General features: G+C 42.5%; 1 protein-coding gene across 1 annotated transcript in view; it reads left to right on the forward strand.

Annotated features, from left to right (window-relative positions):
* Positions 1-13,601: 13,601 nt before the first annotated feature.
* MTMR12 (myotubularin related protein 12) overlaps positions 13,602-23,686 on the forward strand; it is a 31,560-nt gene continuing 21,475 nt past the window's right edge. The window contains exons 1-3 of the mRNA XM_069880099.1: positions 13,602-13,729; positions 22,156-22,210; positions 23,042-23,181. Coding sequence (XP_069736200.1) covers positions 13,670-13,729; positions 22,156-22,210; positions 23,042-23,181 — 255 coding nt within the window. The 5' untranslated portion in view covers positions 13,602-13,669. The remainder of the gene's footprint in view (positions 13,730-22,155; positions 22,211-23,041; positions 23,182-23,686) is intronic.

A 23,686-nucleotide genomic window follows, 5' to 3' on the forward strand; every position in this document is an offset into this window, starting at 1 on the left:
AGTTTGTTTCCAGTTCTCCTGCCCATTATAATGGGCCTGTTTCAGTTAACTTTTGACTCTTGTTAGAATCAGAGTTACAGAATGATTTGCATTAGATGACCTTAAATATCATCCAGTTCCAACTGCTCTGCTATGGGACTCTGCTATGACACCTCCCATCAGACCAGGCTGCCCAAGGCTCCATCCAACCCTGCCTTGAACACTCCAGGGATGGGGCATCTACAGCTTCCCTGCGCAGCCTGTGCCAGTGCCTCAGCAACCTCATTATGAAAAATTTCTTATTAATGTATAATCTAAATCTTCCCCTTTCAGCTCCTCCAGCTTGTCCAAGTTCATCTGGATGATGTCCTATCATTCTGGTGTGACAACTGCACCACTCGGCTTGGTGTCACCTGCAAACTTGCTGAGGGTGCACTCAATCTCACTGTCTATATCATTGATGAAGATACTAAATAGCCCTGGTCCCAGTACAGACCCCCGAGGGACACCACTTGTCACGGATCTCCATCGGGGCTTCGAGCTGTTGACCACTACTCTGAATACGAACATCCAACCTGTTTCTCATCCACTGAACAGTCCACCCATCAAATCCATATCTCTCCAATTTAGAGAGAAGGATGTTGTGGGGGACTGGGTCACAGGCTTTACAGAAGTCCAGGTAGTTGTCTTCCTGTCTGCTGTCTGGTTTCCCCATCATAGAAAGCCACTAGGTTGGTCAGACAGGATTTGCCCCCGGTGAAGCCGTGCTGGCTGCCAGAAATCACCTCCCCATACTCTGTGTGCCCTATTGTAACTTCTAGGACGATCTGCTCCATGATTTTCCCAGGCACAGAAGTGAGGCAGACAGTTTGGTAGATCCCAGCGTCATCTTCTCTACCCTTTTTACCTTTCTGTGGTTATTCTGAGGAGAATGGGAGAAGAAGGTTTTAATAACTATTGGGCTAGCTTTGACTTCAAACATTACACTGTGCTTGTAGGAAGACAAAACCAAGACCAAGTAATCAATCTATGAACATGTAATCATTTTAACATTTTGTGGCTTTGGTAACGCTAGTGGTTTACTAATAAGCAGTGGTTGCCTTTTTTTATTCAGCAATGCTGCGCGTTAAATCACAATCCCAGACACCATAGTCCGGAACGGTACACAGAAGAGAAAGGTGCACAGCAAGGATTTTCCCTCAGTGCTCACCTTAGGGGAGCAGTTTCTGAAAGTGTGCACTGTTCTGGTTTGAAGCTTTTTCACACTTCGATTTCTCTGCCTGGCTTGTCAGTGCATTCTCTCTGTGTGCGGTGTGGTTGCACATGGATTCCTGCATAGGGGCCTTGCTAGAAATAATTCTTGCCCTGTTATGAAAATCAAGATGAACTGTTAATCTCATAGAGGTATTGAATGTGATAGGCTCATTTACTACTTCTATTTTTAGACCTATTTCATAACTCAGAAGTTATTTCATAGTAGTTAAAGTTGTACCTAGCAAATTTCTGAGAGTTAGAATCAAATTCAAATATTTCTGAACAATTTGTATGCATATTTAACATTCTTGTTGCTGGCTGGATATCTGCTTATCATTAGTCTGTGGAGTGTTCAAGCAATGCTGAATTCATTTCTTCATTAAACAGTTAAGACCTCTTTGCACTGCACAAATGGATTTTAGTAGCATAGCATTAATAATAGAGGGGAGGAAAAGCGTAGTAGGTGCAATTTGCAGTCTTTTTTTCCACTTACATTGTAGGTTTACAAAATACAGTAATACATTCAGCAAAAACTTCTGTTTTCCTTCTCTTTGTTTTTTTTTGTCTAAAAGCTGTAAGCCAAAGAGCTTTCTAGCCAAAAAGGCGGGCAAATTAAATTTCTCCTGAGAGATTCTCTTATACATCTTCTCAAGACATTTTTCCTTCAATGTGGTTTTCTCAGCCTTTTTAAAATGAAACAGACATCTAGTCTTTTGGGGAGGAAAAAGAAAAAATCCAAGGAGTGTCTACCATCTACAGTTACCACAATGGTTTTGATTCACATCCAAATAAAAATCAGGCTTTATACTGTAGCTGTTAATTTGTATTCTCCCATTTTGTTCTCCTTTCTTGTTTGGGTTATGAAAATATGCATATGTATTCCTAGTACAGAGAGTCCTCCAATCTTGTTTATTGTTGCTTTCTGATGTTTTACAGTTTGCATTTTAAGGAACTCTGCCTAATAATATTTAACCAGTGTATAGATCCTAACAGGGTAATGGTTCTTGTTTTTCATGGGTGCACGATTGGCAGCTGTTGCGGGGAGTTTTGTCCTGCTCAGTGCATGCTTCCCAATGATCTATCTGCTTTAGCAAGGGTCGTCATGAAGAGTTGTCTTCTTCAATAAATGTTTTCTTAAACTGCTTCACAAACCCACAGCCATTAATGTTTATTCGAAGACAGTGATTTAGTTATTACAGGGGAGTTTTAAGTCTATCAGCTTTTAGAGGCTGAGCCTAGCTTAAATACTTCACGTGTATTCTACATCAACGCTATTTCAGGTTGATAACCTAAATCCAAAGAAACACAGGATATGATAAAGAAACCTCTATGGATTTTTCAAATTTCTATGTTTAAAAATCCAAGAGAACAGAACAGCTGACTGAGGAAAAAAAATCACTTTCTCTACAGTAAAAGGTTATTTTAATATTAAAAATGAGATAGTATGCTAAGGTGGTCAAGAAGAGGAACAGCATCTTGGCTTGCATCAGAAACAGTGTGGCCAGCAGGAGCAGGTAGGTTAGTCTGCCCGTGTACTCAGCATTGATGAGGCTGCACCTCGAACACTGTGTTCAGTTCTGGGCCCTTCGCTAGAAGAAAGGCAGTGAGATCCTGGAGCGTGTCCAGAGAAGGGCAGCAAAACTGGTGAAGGGGCTGGAGAACAAGTCTATGAGGAGCAGCTGAGGGAACTGGGGCTGTTTAATCTGGAGAAAAGGAGGCTGAGGGGAGACCTGGGCTATTTTTTGTTGTATTTCCAGCAGATACCTGGTAAGTTAAAGTCCACTATGAGGACAAGGGCTCTTGATTGTGAGGATTTTCACAACTACTTACAGAATATTTTGTCTGTCTCTTCATCCTGGTTGAGTGTCTGTAATAGACTCCCACCATGACACTTTGTTGGCCTTCCCCTTGACTCACCTGTAAACACCCAACCCTATTGTCACCATTGTCGAGCTCTAGACAGCCAAAACACTCCTTAACGTAAATGCGTAGGTGTAGATGCACTTGAGCTATTGATCCACCTTTTTAGGGGGCAAAGTCCTAATACCTAGGTGACTGTTGCCAGGTGCTCCTGGTATTTCTGACATCAATAATCCTTCTGTCTTTGATGTACACAGATCTCTGTGCCCTATGCAGTTTCTGATAATATATCCTGTTTCATAATCACTTTGATGGTCTTTGACAAAACCAAGGGTGCACACATTTTAGCAGGAAAATGTCTGCTTTTCCCACCCTTTTTCCCTTTGATGGTCAATCACCTCAAGAGCTGTGCTTTTCCAATGAAAAGTAGATTTTCAGTGAATTACGCCTTTGAGCAGAGGGAAAGGAACCCAAGAAAAATGGTATCAGAAACAAGAACAGGACTGATTAACTGGGTCCAACTGAAGAAGAAATAAAATGAGCACGGCTTTTTGAGAGTTACAAATCAAAGCTAAATTAAAAATGAAAGAAAAGTTATATCAAGTAGTAAAACAGATGCAAACTACAAAAATATTGTAGGAAAATGAAGAGAAAGGCTCTATTTCATGGAAAGAGAATACCTGGTCCAGTTCATGATTTGCCACCCATGCAGTAACTGCAGTGCTTCACAAAAAGACTGAAGAAAAAAGAAGTTCCAGGTAATTAAGGAGGCTGAGACCGAAAAGGTTTAGGCCAGGTGTTAAAAACTTAAATGATACATCACTGGAGATGAGTTGGGAGGAAAGGTGAAGAGAAAGATGAAGAAAAAGGACTGACCTTTTGTGTGTCCATCCTATTTCACAGACAATACGGTGCTTCTAGTGTCAGTGCCTCACTGCCTAACATATGAACAAAAAAGAGTGCTGGGGGGGGGTGTGTGAGCACGCTTCTCCAAACACTTGTAAATCAAAATGCTGCACAGCCAAATACCAAAATACAGTATCATGAAGTAAATGAACAGACTGGCCAATGCTTGAAATGTCTCTGTGTGCTCACAGCAGCAGGGAGTGCTACGTAGTTAGCAGCAGTTTCCTTGGGAAAGGCAGCCTTGATTTTCACCTTTCTGTGACAAGAACAAAGTGAAAACTGTGGGATTTCATCTGTTTCAGTGTTCCTTCCTATTGCCAAAGAATGCATTTTAAACAAATTTAAAAATTAATTTAAAAAAAAATGCTGCAAAATCCAATAGAAAATCTCAGCTAGAGCATAAGAAGAGAGCAGAGGTTGGAAATACAACCAAGACTGTCTCATGAATGAATTCAAAGTAAATACTTTTGGGGGTAAGGAACTGAAGCATTTCAGACTAGGCTACAGGAGAAGGGAGAACAGAGATTAAATTTCTCCAGAGACTGAGTGGCTGCAAAGAAGAGCTGCCTCAGTTCTCCCAGGTTAGGCTTCCTGCTGAGGAAGTAGACCCGAAAAAAGAAGTTATAAAGGAAATCTTAGGAAAATATGTCAGAAGAGTATAATAGGCAAATCTTTGGGAACAGAAGACAGACATTTCAGATGCAATTCTTGTGTGAGAAGGTATTTTTGCTTTCTTGCGTCCATTTCTTAAACTTCTAGCAGCTGCTGCCAGGGGTGATTTTGGGGCAATAGCTTCAGGCTAAACATTCCTCCTATGGCAGTAGTAAATCATAACCCAGGATCCTGGATGTGTTAACTAATGTTCCCAACATGTGCTCCGGCATATTCAAAGGCATAAGATGTGCCAGTTTACAAGCTGTGTGACCAATTCAGCGTTCCTGTTACAGCAGTATCAAAGACTAAAATAATTCCCAAGGAGCACTGAAGCAGAGTGAGAGAAAACAGACCCGAAAGCCAAGGGCTTGGAACAAAGTCCACACAAGAAACTTCCCCTGACCCTCTGCTCGCTTATGTATTCTCCCTGAGGAACAGTCCCTCTACAAATGTCACCCACGCATCAAAGAAGAATAGAAGGTTTAAAATATTTCCTTGGGAAAACCTTCTGGAGTTCTGAAAGTACAAGTGAGTTCTGGAGTCCCTGAGACACGTTTCCAAATACTCATCTGACATTTAGGCAGGCCAAATTCCCATGCAGATCTCAGAGTGAATATGTTTTAATTCTAGAAAGTTTGGTCAAGAAACATTCCAAAGGCCTAGAACTGAAAACTACAGCGATTCTGGAGAAAAATGTTCTAGCAAATCAAAGACAGTTACTAACCGCGAAGAATATATGGTTTCATGATACAAGATTTTCTGCTTCTAGGAAGTTTGCTACCTCACAGTGGTTTGTTTTAGCCAAATAAAGGTTTAACTTGCTTAGACAAAGGTGGGCTAGAGCCAGCCTCTAGACTCACATTTGTGATTTACTGTTGGTTTCTTCTACAAGCATTTAGCTTTACTTAAGAGGTAGGTTTGTGCCTGTTTATTAAATTATCTGGCTGGACTTTTTAGTTAAAGCAGCTGTATGGTAGCCGAGGACAACACCACATACATTTAACTGGATGGCTTCTGTCAATACCCAACATCTGTGATTAGTGACTCACACATACATTTGTCATTAGGAAATCAAAGCCAAGAATATGTCAAGAGCCTGGTAGGCAAAGTAAACCAAGCACATGTTTTACTACAGTTAAGCAGCAGATAGTTTTCACTGATAAGGGAAAGAAGAGAAGAGACAGGACACCACTAGCAAAAGCTTCAAGTCTCTGTGTGTACCTCACAAAGAGAAGAAGCTACTGTCTATACCTGATACCAAGTATTTCTCCCTACACATACACTAGAACCTGCCTGTCCTCTGCCCTGTGACTTGGATGCTGGACAGTTCCCACAAGCTCCTGTTCTCCAGCAGCAGGAATCCTCATGGCCAGTAGGGAGAGCCCTGTAGGGAATGTCTATTTAATTAGATGGACCATACTCCCAGCCTGTTTTGGAGAGCTGGAAATAACTCTCCAAGGACTTTCCATCCACATTGTGTTTGGAGAAAATATTTCAGCAGAAAGAATTTGGGCTACCTAGTAACTCCAGCAGGACCACTTGGCATCTTTTTCCATCGCCCCGTTCAGGGACTGGCAGACAAACTGGGAGCTGAGTGTTGCTTTTTTCTTTCCTGTAGTTCATTTCAAGACAGAAGAATCAGTTTGAGCTCTTTGATATCAGGAGGACCGTGTAGCTCTTGATCATTCTTGTCTCCTAAGAGCTTACAATCCCTAGCATCTCACTTAGGACTGCAGGTTGATAAGAACTAAGGGTGAGAAGCAAGTTCTGACGTAACTCTGCCTCATATCCAGCTGTGACGTAGTTTTTTCTCCAGGTATGAATGTGCTTTGGCTCACCCTTTGAGTACTGTTAAGGAAAAGAAGGCTGTAGCCTGAAGTAATTGGCCTTTTGGAGAATAAGAGGAAGATGTTCACCACACAACAAAGAAGTCTCTGTGTGCCTGTGAACAAGTAATTGTGTTTGCTTTCAAGAGAGCTAAAAAAAGGCGGGGAACTTCCCTAGCTCCTGTGTTCTTGTTTGTGATACCCACACTTCCTTGGGTAACCAGAGTTATTAGTTACTCACTTCCTCTTCTCCCACTTGTAGCTAAGAAAAGGAGGTGGTTTTGCTATTAGATGTGAGGTGCTTTGTTACCTCTGTTTTCAATAGTCTCACAGCAGTATTTTGTTTTCCATCATCACGTTTAAAACATGTAATTCTCAGCCGCGTCTCTATGACTAAAGTAAACACTCTGGTCCAGGGTGTGTTCTCAGCAGTTAATGCCTCTGTCCTACTCTTCATTATGCACTCGTTCATTTAGTCGTGCACTTTTCTGCATTAGTGTTTTGGCACTGCGTGCATGAATGGCAGTTGGACCTTCCTGGTAAGAGGTGGGATGTCCCCATGGCCCCTCTCTGCAGCCTTTTAGTATCTAGACTATCACTTGACAAAAACATAAACATTCAGTTTGCTCATTAGCTCTGGAAGGCTCTCGTAGAACAAAACCATCCAATAATTAAGCTATGGATGCAAAATTGCAATAGCCTGTCTTGCTACCGCTGAAGGAACTGCTTTTTGCCCTCTGAGATATGAACTGGCCATGTGAGACCTCCCGGGTGGCTTTACTTAAGAAATAAAATGCATCTCTTCAATCACGTTCAGGGAGCAACTGCGCATATCATGTCTGTGGACTGAGGCATGGGATAGTGCAGGAGTTGGAGGTCTTGGAAGAGGAAAGCTGGTGTAGAGCTGCTTTCTTTTGACTGAGGGAGATCCATGCCAAACCTCCCCAGAGAAATTGGGTTGTCACAACAATGAATAGAAATTGAAACGCGATACAGTAAAAAAAGAGCACTGCAACAAAGATAAAGACAGAGATTTCACAGGGGACAGCATTACACAACCTCCAACCATATACATAGTAAGTGAGAATGAAAACAACAGTTATATTCCAAAGCTCTAAATATTACCTTGGCATTCACGATGAAGGTCCCAGTCTGTAAATGATGAGTATAGAAACTAACTCCCAAAGGATACCTGAAAGTTCCAGCAGACAAAAACATCAATGTGAATCAAGTGCTAAAACCATCATCTTACAGCACAGCCCTGCTTTTCTCACCTTCTCTTTTTCTTTTTTATTTGGAGATGTCTTAATTTGCAATAAAGCTAACATACATGACTTCTAGCAGGAAATTAACCTGTGTAAAGCAGAAATAGCTGCTGGCTGTTCATAGGCAGACTGATTTGCTGACCTTTCCCCAAAGCACATCACAGTACAATCCTCATTTCTGATTTTTTCTCTTTGATAGTTTCCAGTAGTCTGACTTCCAGATTAATCTTAAGTCTCCTATCTTTCTGGCATACTGATTGTAGAGATTTTAACGTGGTCTCATGCTGTTTAACACACTAAGCCCTAAATGGAGTTGTTTAATCAAACAATACAAATAGGGAGTATAAGACCCAATATGCATGGTCAATCTCTGTATACTCAGGATAAATCCAACACTTCGCCTTCTAAGCCCACATGGCCGTCTCCAGATCTCTGGGAATTGTCAGATTAATTATGTATTAACTACAGAAATTTCCAGATCTGTACATCTAGGGGCAACTGTTCTGATAATGTCCAGGCCAGCATAAAGCAAGTAAATGTTCAAATTCTACCCAGGTAGCTCCTCTGGATAAAAAGAGGATTGAGAAACTTTGACAATTGGTAACAGTGGGATTCTGTTTCCAGCTGCTGCTCCAAAATCTTGAACTGTGTCATCATCACAAGTATATCTACTAAAAGCAGTCCAGACCTGGAGCCAGCTGCAGTGTGGGGTCAAAGGGGAAGCACAGTTTCAGAACCCTGCCAGTGATTTACCACCCTGGAACAGAAGCTCTGCAGACACCCATAACTCTGCAGGTCTACAGCATGACAAAGCCTCCCTTTATTTCCCTCAAAACGAGGAAATAGGGAGTAGAAATTAAGATGTAGCCACGCAAGTTTGCTCAACACTCAGGAATGGGTTTTAATACTTAACTAGTTACACCTGCCCAACCTACACCGAAGTGCTCCAACAGACTGACCTGCCACCCCTGCTTCTCCGAACACCCTTAGGAATCCCCAGGGCACTGAGGTTTACAAAGCCCCAGACTCAGAAAAGATGAATGTGATATGAAGCTGTATTCAGTCATCTTTGACAACTGTGCTCTAGATATTGCTTATGATAACATTACCATTTCCCAGAGCCAAGGCAATCATGACAAGAAAGACTGCCACAAAAGAAAATACAAGATACTATTTGTAGATAACAGGATCCCTGAAAGAAAACTGATAGGAAAGCTGCAAACATCCTCTTTGTGGCTCCCCTCTATCAGCTGTTCCTACTGAGCCTGGACACAGCTGAGAATTCAGCCCAAAGAAATAATCTATGGTGTGTAAGTTTTTCAAACAAAGCAATCTCTGTTCATGAGAAATGACTCCTGCAGACAACTTTAAAGGTAAATATCATGATTATATTTTTAGAAAGAATGCAAAATACATAAGGATAAGATGGGGCAGTGAAATGCCGTAAGTTCTTCACCCACAACAGCAAAACTAGAACTTCACTTTTAAAAAGTTTTACTCTTCTATATTTGCATGACTGTCATTGACATACATCTAAAATGGAACAAAAACAAGTGACAGGACTTCATCAACTCTTTTTTTTTCCCCTTAATGGATAGGAAGTCATTGGCAGAATGGAACAAGACTTCCCATTTAGAAGTAACATGGGAAGACTGATCTTGTTAATACAACACCCCAGGAACTGCAATTTGTTGCAGAGATTATTTTTAAAACATCTTTATAAGTCTTAATAACAACCCCAAATGATATAACACTGAACCATCTTATTTCCTCACAGGGAGGGAGTGACTCAGAAAAACACTACAGAGTAGTGCAGCTCCACGTTACAGAGAACCAAGAGCTTTGATTATCTTCTCTTTCCCCAGAAAGATCTCTGAGCAGTTTCCCCCCTTTCTCTTTTAATTTCTTGAGTGCCTGTGAGGAGCATTCACAAAAGCCAGGCACTGTAGGTCTCCCCTGCAGACAGTGCAGGGAAATAGGCACCTTCCAAAGGCAATGGGGGTAACTGAATAAACTCCCTGTTCACAAACAGCTTCAAGAGACAGCCTGGTGCTTTGGGTGCCTTGTGAAATCAGTTCAGCAGGCTGAAGCCATCTTTTCTTTACACTCCCTTTGTGGTCACCCACTGCCTCTCATTTATGTAGTCACATATTAACTTTTCTGTTATTTTCATGTGCCCTCTCCCTCCAGCATTTTTACTCGGTAAAAGAAATTTTGTTTAGTCCTTTCTGGATCAACGAACTGACTGATGAAGTGGGGATCTAAAACATACCCTCAAATTCCAGTAAAAGGGCTTCAAACCCCTTCTGCCACAGCTTCAACCTGGCACATTTGGGAGTCTGGGGAGCAAACCCCAGGAAGGAGCACTCCCTCTTCATTACTAGGGACAGGATACGGGACAATGTTGATATTTTGCTGAAGCAGAATAGCAGTTACATTCCTATTTCGGGGATGTAGAGCTTTTTTGATGAGTTGTTGAAGAATGAATTCCCATGTGTTATGTGGGAGTTAAAGCTCCTTTTGCACTTCGCATCAGGGTTAAGATTCTGGCCTGGTGTCAAAATATCCCTTCCTTTCTGATATTGCTAGGCCACTAAGTAGCTGCTTTTTGCTTTTTTTCAGGGCATGCTTGGAGGTAATCCTGCTGTTTCCATTTTAAATTCAGATGCTTTCAAAAATTTTATATACAGCGCTACTCTTTTTATATTTTAAAACACTGGAAAGCATGGAGGTACCTCCTCACCCTAGTCTCACACCAATGTAATCACACTGTACTTTTGACCTATGCAGCTGAGGTCAGATTCACACTGCAAAGGAATTATGTGGGAGCAGCTGCGGAGTAAAACATGAGAGTTCTTCTGCATGGGATCCCACACCAGAACAGATTTTGTTATAAAGATGCTAACGCAGCCTAGTCTCTGAGTTTTCTATTTTTTTTTTTTTCAGGCAGAAGGTCATTAATTCCAAAAGACTTTTCATTCCCTGAGACTGAAAATAGGGAAATTAATTTATTACTGAAACAAAACAGTCACTCTATTTTGTTTTTATAAATGCTGTCTTATGACTCAGAACACAGAATCATTTAAGTTGGAAAAGACCTTAAAGATCATCAAGTCCAACTGCAGGATCATCAGTCCAACTGTAGCTCCATGCTGCTCTTTCCTCCTCCTTTAGTTTCCCTAGGTTTGGGCTTGGAGCAAGCTAAACAGAGTGAAGCATTGCAAGGAACAGGGGGGAGCGATATGAAGAGTGGGGGAACAATATTAAAAGTACTTATCATTAGAATTTGAAAGAGCTGTTGATTTGCACATCCTATGGTCTGCTGAAGTTTGTAAAGTACATTTTATTTTTGTAAAAACATTTCCATAAAGTCTGCTCTGTTGGAAGCAGCTGCCTGTGTTCCATTCATCATTTAAATTGCTGGGTAGGCCTGCTGCGTGGCCACGGGCAGCCCACAATGTGTGCATTGTTCTGTACCCGTGTAAAAGCTAAGCTTTTAAAAGTAACCTAGATACCTGGTAAACCAGGAGTTCATTTACAGCTCTGATTATACAGTGTCCAGAGAGGACATTCCAGGAAGGCTGTGGCTGTAACGCTTTAATAGATGTGGGGCACAGGACCTAGCGGGGTGTGTCAGCCGTCAGAGTATGGAGGATTTCTAGAAGTCCCCTAAAAATTAAAGGACTTTCAGAAAATTATTTCAATGGAGGGCCCATTTTCTGCCATTTTCCTTGAACGTCTGCTGTAAACCCCAGCATCTCAATGTTTTCTTTGGATTTTAGTTAGCATTTCAGTTCTTTCCTGAGGGTGCACAGACACAACATGGTCACAGAATCACTGAGGCTGGAAAAGACTCCTAAGATCCTCCAGTCCAATCATCAGCCCAACACCACCATGCCTACTAACCCATGTCCCAAAATGCCACACATTTTCTGAACACCCCCAGGGATGGAGACTCCACTGCTCCCCTGGGCAAAGCATTTCCATTGCCTCACCACTCTTTCAGTAAAGAAATTGTCCTAATCGCCAATCTAAACCTCCTCTGGCACAGCCTGAGGCCATTCCCTTTCATCATATCACTTCTTACTTGGGAGAGGAGACTAACACCCACCTCTCTATAACCTCCTTTCAGAGTTGTAGACAGTAACAAGGTCTCCCTTCAGCCTCATCTTCTCCAGGCTAAGCAGCCCCAGTTCCTTCGGCTGCTCCTTGTAAGATTTGTTCTCCAGACCCTTCACCAGCTCCATTGCCCTTCTCTGGATGCTCCAGCCCCTCAATGTCTGTCTTGTAGTCAGTGGCACAAAAATGAACACAGCATTCAAGGTGCAGCCTCATCCGTGCTGAATACATCAAAGTTTTAATTATTTAAACAGAAATGAACTTTATTTTCTTATACTGATGTGCAACTGCATTACGACTAGAACAATTCTTTTGATTTTTAAACAAAGTGAACCATGCATAACACCACTACGTGAACAACAACAGGAAGTGAGGATTAAGTTCCAAAGCTTCAGCAGTCTTTCAGTAAAGAAATTTTTCCTAATATCTAATCTAATCCTCCCATGGGGAAACTGGGGACCATTTCCTGCCATCAGAAACAGATGTAAGCCAAGGGCAGCTGGCCCAAAGATCAGGGAAGAAGCAGGCAGTGTCCGCAGAGACGTGAAACACACATGGGTGCCCCAAAATAAAAAAAAAAAACAGCAGAAGCCCAGCCATCCATCGCTCTGCAAAGCAGAGGCAGTGTGGAATGCATGGCGGACACATGGAAAAGAAGGAGCATCGTACAACACACTGGGAGGGGGGTCATACGGGAAAGAAGGTGTTGAGTGGGACACATGGAGGACCAGGCATGCCACGAGGTGGGTGCACCTTTTATTGAATCACAGAATCATGAAGTTGAAAAAGACCTCTTGGGTCATTGAGTCCAACCATTCCCATCTGCCACTAAACCATGTCCCTTGGCACCTTGTCTACCTGTCTCTTAAACACCTCCAGGGATGGTGACTCAACCACCTCCCTGGGCAGCTTCTTCCAGTGCCCAATGACCCTTTCTGTGAAAAATTTTTACCCGATATCCAGTCTGAACCTCCCCTGGCGGAGCTTGAGGCCATTCCCTCTTGTCCTGTCCCCTGTCACTGGGGAGAAGAGGCCAGCTCCCTCCCCTCTACAACCTCCTTTCAGGTAGTTGTAGAGAGCAATGAGGTCTCCCCTCAGCCTCCTCTTCTCCAGGCTAAACACCCCAGCTCTCTCAGCCGTTCCTCATAAGGCCTGTTCTCCAGCCCCTTCACCAGCTTTGTTGCTCTTCTCTGGACTCGCTCCAGAGCCTCAACATCCTTCTTGTGGTGAGGGGCCCAGAACTGAACACAGGATTCGAGGAGCGGTCTCACCAGCGCCGAGTACAGAGGGAGAATAACCTCCCTGGACCTGCTGGCCACGCCGTTTCTGATCCAAGCCAAGATGCCATTGGCCTTCTTGGCCACCTGGGCCACTGCTGGCTCATGTTCAGTCGCTGTCAACCAACACCCCCAGGTCCCTCTCCTCCAGGCAGCTTTCCAGTCAGACTTCTCCTAGTCTGTAGCTGCACAGGGTTGTTGTGCCCCAAGGGCAGGACCCGCCATTTGGTCCTGTAGAACCCCACCCCGCAGCCCTCAGCCCCGCGGCCCAGCCCCTCCTCTCCCCTCTCACACCCCGCACCCCGACCGGCCGCGGCCAATCAGCGCGGGCAGCGGCCGCCCCGCCCTCAGGCCCCGCTGGGGGGCGGACGCGCCCCTGATTGGCGGCGGCTCCGGCCAATGGCAGCTCGGATCCCCGCGTGGGCGTGCCCGGTGACGTCACCGGAAGCGGCCTCGCGCGGTCCCCGCCCCCGGCGGCCGCGGCGCCCCGAGGCGGAACCCGGAGAGCGGAGCCGGAGCGGCCGGAGCCATGCTGGGCGGCGGCGCCCGGGCGGCCAAGCCATCCTTCGTGTCCTACATCAGCCCGGAGGTGCGGGGACGGCGGGGCGGGCGCGGTCTCCACTCCCGAGGGGTCGGCGGGGCTGCTCGACCCCGCGGGGGACGCGACGCGCCGCGACGGGAGCGGGGAGGGTGGAACGTCCCGCCCGAGACAGCTCCGAAATGTATCCGCCTGCTCGTTTGTTTGTTTTTTTTCCCCCCGTTTCTGCCAGGGAGATTTCAGAAATGTAGCCGGTTGCTCGGTTTCCATGTGATTTTTCCCCCTTCGCGCCAGAGAGCTCAGAAACCCATCTGACTGCTCAGCTTCCACCTGATTTTTTTCCTCTTTCAACCCGAGGCAGCTCCTAAATATATCTGGTTACTGGGTTTCCAGCTAATTTCTCCACGTTTCTGCCCGGGAGAGCTCAGAAATATACCTGCAAGCTCGGTTTCCTGCTGATCTTCCTCCTTTTCTGCCCGAGATTGCTTCTAAATATATCTGGCTGCTTGGTTTCCAGCCGATTTTTTTCCCTTTCTGCCCGGGAGAGCTCAAAAATGTATCTTCCTGCTCGCTTTGCAAAGCTTTTTCCTCTTTCCTACGCGAGACAGCTCCTGAATGTATCCGGCCGCTCGGTTTCGAGCTGATTTTCCCCTTCCTGCGCGAGGGAGCTCAGAAGGATGTTGAGGCTCTGGAGTGAGTCCAGAGAAGAGCAACCAAGCTGGTGAAGGGGCTGGAGAACAGGCCTTATGAGGAATGGCTGAGAGAGCTGGGGTTGTTTAGCCTGGAGAAGAGGAGGCTGAGGGGAGACCTCATTGCTCTCTACAACTACCTGAAAGGAGGTTGTGGAGAGGAGGGTGATGGCCTCCCAAGTGACAGGGGACAGGATGACAGGGAATGGCCTCAAGCTCCGCCAGGGGAGGTTCAAGCTTGACATCAGGAAAAAGTTTTTTACAGAAAGGGTCATTGGGCACTGGAACAGGCTGCCCAGGGAGGTGGTTGAGTCACGTTCCTTGGAGGTGATTTAAGAAACAGGTGGATGAGGTGCTGAGGGGCATGGCTTAGTGACTGGTAGAAATGGTTGGACTCGATGATCCAGTGGGTCTTTTCGAACTTTAAGATTCCGTGATTCTGTGAAATATACCTGACTGCTTGGTTTCCAGATGGTTTCCCCACAATGATGCCTCACTTGAGTTGTTTCTGTGAGGTTGCCTGGGTGCCAGGCTGTGGTTGTGACTTCTCAGCATATGAGGTGGGACACTCCGAGCCCGGCTTTGCCCACGTCCCTGGACATCCCCTTGTGCCCACTGCGCGTTTTCGGTTCCCTCCCTGCAGAGCCCTGGGTCTTTCTCCTTCACAGCTTGAAGGTGAACTTTTGGCTGTGCACGTCTTTCACATTGTTCTTCCTGTTTTCTTTTTATTTATTGAAATGTCTTCTGGCAGCTTGGCTGAAGTGGCTTTAGGGTTGATTTACTGAGATTGTGTTGTTAGCAGGTGGTATTAGGTCAGTATTATTCAGTATTCCTTCATTCTTATTCCTAGTAAATGGCACTTTTCTAGGAAGACTAATCTTAAGGAAAACTAGATTTTTTATTTTTTTTTTACCTCTCCATAGTTCTTTGTAATCTTGTCAAGCTGGTTCTCCTTAATTATTCAGTTCTCTAGATAGCATCTTAAGGAAGTTATTTTTGTCTATCTTGTTAATTAGTACAGAGTTTGTCACTGATAGGACCTCGGAGAACCTCCTGGTTTTATTTTTCACTGAACCTGAGCTAAAAATGCAGAGGAGTTATGGCTTAAGTCAACAGTGCTGTTTAAAACTTATGTCCTTATTTCACAGTAGTGGCTCTGATTTGTTTGTTGGTTTGGCTTTGGTTTTTTTTTTAATATGTTGTTCAGCCCTGGTGACTCATAATTATGTCAGTTTACTTTGAAAGCTTTCTACCTTCCATGTATTTCCCAGTGAAAACGGATGTTAATGATAGGTATAGATATTTTTGGAGTCAGCAGATATGCCTCTGTGTGAAGTAAGTCTTTTGCCTTCAGAAAGTACATCGTACAAACATACAAAAAAGTGTGTGCAGAAGGAACTGAGTTTTGGGAAGGCTAGAACTTGCCTCATTGGAATTACTGAAAGGCACTTCACCGTTTAAACGAGCATGCTGCATGGTTAAAGCTTGCTGGAAAAAATGGCCAGTGGGAAAAGGTGCAAGTCAAACACATGTAGTACAGTAAGATACCAAACAACAAAGAGTGCTTTAACATGGTTATAACTACAGTGGTGTAACTCTTCAATGATCCTGATGGCTGCAGGAAGAATAACAAGGGTAGTTAATACTGCAAGTGAAGCTCTTAATGAAATGTTGTGGTGCACTGGAGCTTGCAGTCATTCACTTTATTTATTAATGCTGCTTTTAACTATCTACTTGATGCATTTAATTTTAAGAATTTCTTGGGCTCCTGCCACACAAGCATAGACCTGACTTCTCCCATAGAAGTGGTGTCTTTCACAGCTTCAAAAGCTCGGTGAAACCGAGGTCAGATTCCAGTAGGAAGTAAGGCAAGTTTAGTGCTTTTGATCTGTTGGGTACTGCTCTCCCTTTGATGGCATATAGCTGCCTTCATGGGACGGTTCCACAGGTAGCTGAAGACTCCAATGGGTTTTATGAGGATTAAAAATAAACCTTTTAATATAAGTCATGAAACCTGTGACTGTGAGGCTAATTGGGGGTCTGGAAAATTTATATTGATTACATATTTTAAAATAAGAGGAAGTGAGCATTTCTCAAGGAACTCAAATTCTGTATGTATGTGAGAAAAGTAACTTTCTGAACAGCAATTTCTTGTACCTATTAACTTTCATGTAGTTGAATTTTAAAAATGGGGCTAGACTGGTAGAATGGTGGAAATAAACTTTAATCCCTCTTACACAGAAAACAGTTTGGTCAACTGGGAACTTTCCTTTCATAAAGACAGTGTTACTGCCATATCAGGGCAAAGTGACACCCTGTCTCTTTCAGTAGCAGATGCTTGGGGAGCTCTACAGGTTGTTTGGTGTCCTGTTTCCTCGGATAGTTCCTGTCAGAAGGTGGGAATTGGCAGTTCAGGGATTTCGTGAGTTTGAGGTTACATCTAGATGGCATCTGAGTTAATGATGTACTTATCTGTGAACTTAAGGAACCTTTCCTTGAGTCTGTTTATGCTTCTGGCTTGAAACAATACAATACAGAGCATTAAAGTGGTGTTAAGCTGTAGACCCCTTGTTTTCAACCTCTGGGTTCATTTGGCTTATCTTTGTTCACTTGGAAAGTTATTTGAGACTGAAAGCTGCTGCAACAGGCAGAGCTGAGTTTTGTTCTATATAGTGCTTCCTCAAACACCCAAAGGGCACCCTAGGCAATGTTCAGAAAAATAAAACTAAGTTAGCTTTAAACTGCTTTTGGGGTTTGTTTGTTTGAATATAGAAAGAAATGCGAACTGTGTTAATGTATGGCAAGATATAATAGAAATAAGGAGTGAACAGAAAATACTGTTAATTAAAAGAACAGAAATTATTTCAGCTGTGAAACCCCAGAATGTCTGAAAAAGCAGCATTTTTGACATCTGACATTTCTTATGCTCTGCTGTATGGAACAACAGATCAATCAATGGTCTGTTGAGAGTGAGACTGTAGGATGTTGATACTAGTGACACACTTCCCTTTTGGACAGACTTGGCTACCTTGCAGGAAGTGAGGTGAACACCAGCGTATAAAAATCGGTGTTTTGATGTGTCTGATCATAGACGAGGGATATTTGTCCATGGAGATGTAGAAACAAGAACCAGTGGATTATTTCAGAGTTCTAGCTCTAATATTTTGAAACTGAAAGCACTTGCAAGGCTTTCAAGCCGATCATGTTTTCCTTAGAAGTTTTAATTTGAATAAAAATGTATATATTAAACTTAATTTGAAGCTTAATGTTAACTTTTTGTGTGTGCATTCTTAGAAGTTAAATCCTTTGTGTTATTTCTTATAGGATATTAGTTCTTGTATTATTCCATCTACTTCCTGCTGCTTGTTTGTGAAATGTGGGGTGTATCTCAGGCTGCTGAGTTGAGGGCAGCTTTTGTACTTCTGTTTTGTGTCTCAGATCTGCATGGCTGTTAGCTTATAATCACTACGAATACTTCTTGCTTGTGAACCTCAGTATGATATTGTATGTTCTGTAGTGATCACTTCTAAAATAGTATGACATTCCTAAACTGGAGCAATGGAATTGAGGGTGGCATAAGGAATAGGAGTTACCGGAGTGGACAGCTGGGCTCTGGACTGACGTGGGGGAAGCCTGGTGCTGAAGTCAGAGGAGATGGACAGGAAAATCTAAGGAAAGAGGAGAGGATAAAAGATGAAACGGACATGGAAAATATGCACTATGATCTAATGGGCTGTTGGATCATGGAGCTGTGAAAGGAAGGAAAACAGGCATTTAGAGATTATTTTCAGCATTGTTATTAAAGTGTAGTAGCTATCTCTCTGGATTGCATGGCATTAGGCTTGTGTGACCAGGAAAATGTCTTTCAGAAAATACCAATTGTATTCTGGTTAATTTTTGAATACAAGTACACGCTAAACATGTCCACGGGTATTTCCTCTTTTGTGTGAAGTTCTAGTGGAACTGCTAGACATATGTTTGGTTTATTTTATTCAGGAATGCTCTAATGCTCTATTCACTTTTTGAAGCACCACAAATAAATTGCAAATATTTCAGTATACAGCTTGACTTGTACAACTGATAAAGATAAATCATAGAATCATAGAATCACCAGGTTGGAAGAAACCCACCGGATCATCGAGTCCAACCATTCCTATCAAACACTAAACCATGCTCCTTAGCACCTCGTCCACCTGTGCCTTAAACACCTCCAGGGAAGGTGACTCAACCATCTCCCTGGGCAGCCTGTTCCAGTGCCCAACGACCCTTTCTGTGAAGAGTTTTTTCCTAATGTCCAGCCTAAATCTCCCCTGATGGAGCTTGAGGCCATTCCCTCTTGTCGTGTCCCCTAACACTTGGGAGAAGAGGCCAGCACCCTCCTCTCTACAACCTCCTTTCAGGTAGTTGTAGAGAGCAATGAGGTCTCCCCTCAGCCTCCTCTTCTCCAGGCTAAACAACCCCAGCTCTCTTAGCCGCTCCTCATAAGGCCTGTTCTCCAGCCCCTTCCCCAGCTTTGTTGCTCTTCTCTGGACTCGCTCCAGAGCCTCAACATCCTTCTTGTGGTGAGAGGCCCAGAACTGTGTTGTCTTTCCCTTGTTGAAGCAGAGCACCTGCAAGGAGCTTGGTGTCTCCTTTTCTGAGTACTTCATGGTTTTGTAGTGCTATCAGCTGAAGTTATGATGCATTTTGAATTAGTATGGTGTAATATGGTATCAGCTTGCGATTTTGGTATGGTTTGCTACTCTGTGCTGTTACAATTGGTAATTTTGGGGTGTTCCTGTATTGGCTGCCACTGCTTGCTCTGGTGACCGGGACAAAGGAATGTAGCACAAGGTAAGTGTGCAAGTGGGAAGCACCTCTGAGTAAGACGTTTCTAAAAGCTGCAGCAGAGATGAGGTCCTTGTTTCTGTCATTTCTGAGAAAATACAAAAGTCTTTTTCTGTATTTGCATAGCATCCTACGGGTATTTGCCTTCAGCTGTTGCTGATAGGAGGGTTTGCTTTGTTGTATCTTGAGTAAGAAGTGCCAATATGCTGCTTGGGGCGTTCAGAACAGGGAAGCTATGGATGAAGAAGTATCTGTCTAGAGGTGCATGGAGCTTTCAGTGGTCATATGTGGAAGTGCTTGCGTGCTTCACTTAAATGGCCAGCCATTTGTTTGTGAACTTTCCCGAGGGCTGAGAGGGTTTAGTAACTTGTGGAAAAGGAGAGAGTTGCTTCTGCTGCTTCCCTTTCTTTCATTTTTGTGCTTATCTGACCTGACCTGTTGATGAGCCAGTTCTGCTAACAGTAGGCACTAACAACAAAACCAAATGTAGCACAAGCACACATTTCCCAGATGATCTTATACATCAAATTACCTCACCATGCAGTCAGATAAACCCAGGGGGTAAAAGGAGTGGGTGGGTGAGTACAAGCCGCATGACTGATGACAGGGTTGTTGAGGAGCATGCATTCTAGTGTCAGCAGGCTCTTAGGTTAGTCTTAAGATCTGTATTGCCCTGAACCCAAAATCCACTAGAAAAATAAAATTGAAACTGAGTGCAGAGGGGCTCCCACACAACTTGCACTAACCCATGGTGAGTTAACTTTTATTCATAAAGATTTTTGCCTTCTTTCTTAAAAGAACAAACACCATATATGACATCAGTAGAATTTAATGGATTTTAATACCCTTCATTAGCAAATCAGTGGAGCAGCATAGATTCTTCAGCTAGAAGGCAAGCCATGAACATTGTTATACCTCGTGTGTAGAATGTAAACCATCTTTAAAATATTGATACTTCTATAATAAAATTATAAATATTGACTTCTAAATAGAACTCTTTTAGAGACTCAACTCTTGGAAACTGCTGTATGTAACAGGATTCTGCATATAGTATGTATAATGTCTGTGGGCTTCTGTCAACACAGAGTGAAACTGGACTTCACGAGCTGATCGCACTGTGTGAGATCTGATGCTGTTTAATTAAAATTCTAATTCCTTTCTGAAGAAAACCAGTTTAACTTGTAACCAAAGCCCAAACCACTTGTTCAGAATTATTTGCCTCTGTATACCTGTTACTAAAGTTTCATTGCTTTTTAACAAATGGATATAAGCACAAAGAACTTCTTTGGGGTCAAGTATTTTTTTTTGCTGAAGGTCTTACCTGCCAACACTGGCATAAACTGGTACTGATAGCAACAAGTATGAACAGTCAAGCAGTAAATATGATGAACAGTAGTTATTACATACCTAATTATATCTTCCAAAGTAAAAGGTACTGGGAAAACACCTAGTTACTGTGCTGCTTTGCTGTTCTGTAGCAATGATTGTTGGCATATAGTTTGTGAGCAAACAGCACTGCATTTAGTTGCACATGAATAGTGCTAGTGGAAGACAGCTGTAAAGGGACTAGTAAGCTTAGAGCTACCAGTGGTGAAGAGGCAACATTGGGAAAAAGTGTGTGTATTTCTTTGCTGAACACTGAATGCCGCAGTGTTCAGCTTGAGCCATGCTTGTACAGTAACTTATTTAGCTGACAAGCATGAACTCAGGTTAAAATTTGCTTACATAACATCCAGACTTGGAAGTCAAAGGTAGGAAATTGTGTTTTGTTTTCTGCATTAGTTGCCAGCTGTAGTTACTGATTTCTTTTTTCACACAACTACCACTTTCATTTTATAACCTTTGCCTCTTTTCAGCCTGTCTTGAATGTCTCTGCTGTTTCTAAGGCTTCATTTCCTGGTGGTTATAGTTCTTCTGTGCAGCCTTCAGGCTTTGTTTTGGGTCTTCTGAGTGTTGAGACCAATTGCTTATATGAATGGCAAAGGAGGATTATTTTTGTGCTCTCTGAGGCTTTTGTTTCTCTGTATTTAATCCAGCAAAAGTGTTATTGCTTATGTCTTCTTTTGATTGTTTTCCTTGATTTGAAATATATGACTCTGGATGTTGGTGACAAAAATTAGCCTGCTTACTTCTGTGGTCCCATGGTGGGGGGTCTCCAGTTAAGTAATAGTTTTCCAGGGACACTCCAGTGCATGTGAAGTGATCCGGAATTGGAGGAGGAAGTTCTGAACTGGCTGAGCAGGAAGGGTGTAGCATGTCCTCTAGTTTAATAGTCTTTTGGCTGGAGATTTTAGCCTGTCGGTGCCTCAAGGATGGAATGTGACAGAGAGTTTAATAGGTTTGTTTTATGCAGTTTGAGTCCAACCAAAAGGATGCGCTGTGCCTGATTTTACCTTTTGGCTCTGAGATTCTGAAATCCCTTTCCCTAAAATCTTGGTAGTACTGTTTAAGTAACTTCTGTACCTTCATTACATTAATACGTGTAAGGCAATCAGAAACAAGACAATCGAGGGTGATGCTTGAGAAACTGTGAAGGGTAAATTAGAAACAAATATTAAATTATATGTGGAAAAGCTTATGAATGAACTCTGGGATGTGGTGCTGTAATACTAAGTTGATGCTAACCCATTTACGTATTCTGGGAGGACTTTACAAGTATTGGTAATGCTTTATTTCTATCTGTTACTTATACGAATAATGTGTTTCCTTGTTTTGTCTTCACAGCTGCTTGTAACTGACACCGTGGGTGTCAAGCCACTGACTTAATTATTTAGCTGGTAGGCTACTGACCTTTAGTGGAAGAAACACATTGCAAACTTACTCTCCTTCATTTAGGAAGTTCTTTTCCTTGTTTTTAATTAGCCTGTTTGCTAGAATGCGAGGAATTTAAGAGAGGGCATGTTACAGCATATTTTAAAGGTATGATGCTTGCAGAATAATAGTTGTTCGTTCTTTCTTCAGGAAATACACATAAAGGAACCCATAGAAAAGGAAGTAAATCCTCACTTATTACCAGGTAACTTGTGCATTTTATTATTGGAATTAAGTAATGCAAAGTTAATAATGTAACCAATATTTAAATATTCCTATGTCTGTAGCAAACACTTATGCAACATCAGTGTCCCTAGTAGTAAAGTAAAGGTTTTGGTGTAACAACAGGTTGAAATGTATTATATACCTATATCTGTATGGGTTGTTGCAAAATCACAAAAATTGAAATTTTTGTACAATGTGGTGTCTTCAGGTAAGCTGCATTTGATAGGAAAGACCAAGAGTTGAACTAATTATATGTGTTAAAAATTGGTTTTACTTTCTTAAACTTGAAGTTCAGATCCTGGTAACTTTAAGATTAGAACTTCATTGACCATTATTTATGCAAACTTGTGTTTGAGAACTTTAAAATAGCCCTGGAACTGGTAAAATAAGCAACATCTCCAGTAAAAGCTATGAAAAATGAACTACACTGAACTTGTAGTAATCAGCTCAACTGTTTCAGCATTCTGAGAGTTTAGCAATAAGGAAAACTGGAACAATTTTCAACTTGTTTATTGGCTGTATTGCCTATTCTTCAGTGGGCTTTGATATTTTTTTTTTTTCCAAGTAAGCACTTACATGGTTGCTCTTTGCAACTCCATGTGTTGTTTTCCTACCACTTACAGCAGGCCGTGGTACAGGTACCTGTGGTTACAGAACTCCTAAACACTTGCATCCTAAACAGTGATGAAATATCTTCAGGCATACAGTTCTGAGAAGCTGTCAGGAAGTTAATGCTGAGTTTAAGATAGAAGTTGTAATAGTTCAGTTGTGAACGTCAGTTATGTTGCAAGTCCATGTTTCTCTTACACAGGTGAACTGCTGCTTTGCGAGGCCAGCACAGTATACAAGTACATACAAGAAGATGGGTCAAATCGTGGCACGTATGGGAAACTTGTGTGCACAAACTTCAAGATTGCTTTCCTTGATGATGATTCTGCTTCAGATGATAATGTAGGAAGACAAATCTTCTAATTATGACCAAACAGGCTCTGAAGACTTATAGTGTATCTGATTGAGTAATCATACCTTTCCGTTATAGATGGATGCAGAATGAAAATAGATTTATGAAAAGTTTTAATAGCTGCAGACTAATTGTAATCAGCCTGCACCTGCTTGGTCTGTGCAGATCCTTCCTCAAGCTGTGATGGCTTATTTGAGTAACAATGGTACAAGACTTGCATTAGACATAGTTTATAACTTTAGTGAGTTGGTAATTTTGTGAAACTTAAGTTAAAAGAATTAATTGTTTAAATCAGCTGTTTGTTTAAACCTAATTTCTGGCTACTTAGCTAGTAGTTATTGCAAAAGTATGAATGTCAAATGTACTTCTAGTGTTCTATAATCTCTGTCTAACTTGATTTTGGCTACCTCTGCATAACCATTTCAAGGTTCAGTGCCCAAGACTGAGTAAGATGATATTAAATGGAAATACTCTAGATAATGGTTTGTGTGGCTC

This window comes from Phaenicophaeus curvirostris, chromosome Z (genome assembly GCF_032191515.1).
Source record: "Phaenicophaeus curvirostris isolate KB17595 chromosome Z, BPBGC_Pcur_1.0, whole genome shotgun sequence".
NCBI classification, from domain to species: Eukaryota; Metazoa; Chordata; class Aves; order Cuculiformes; family Cuculidae; genus Phaenicophaeus; species Phaenicophaeus curvirostris.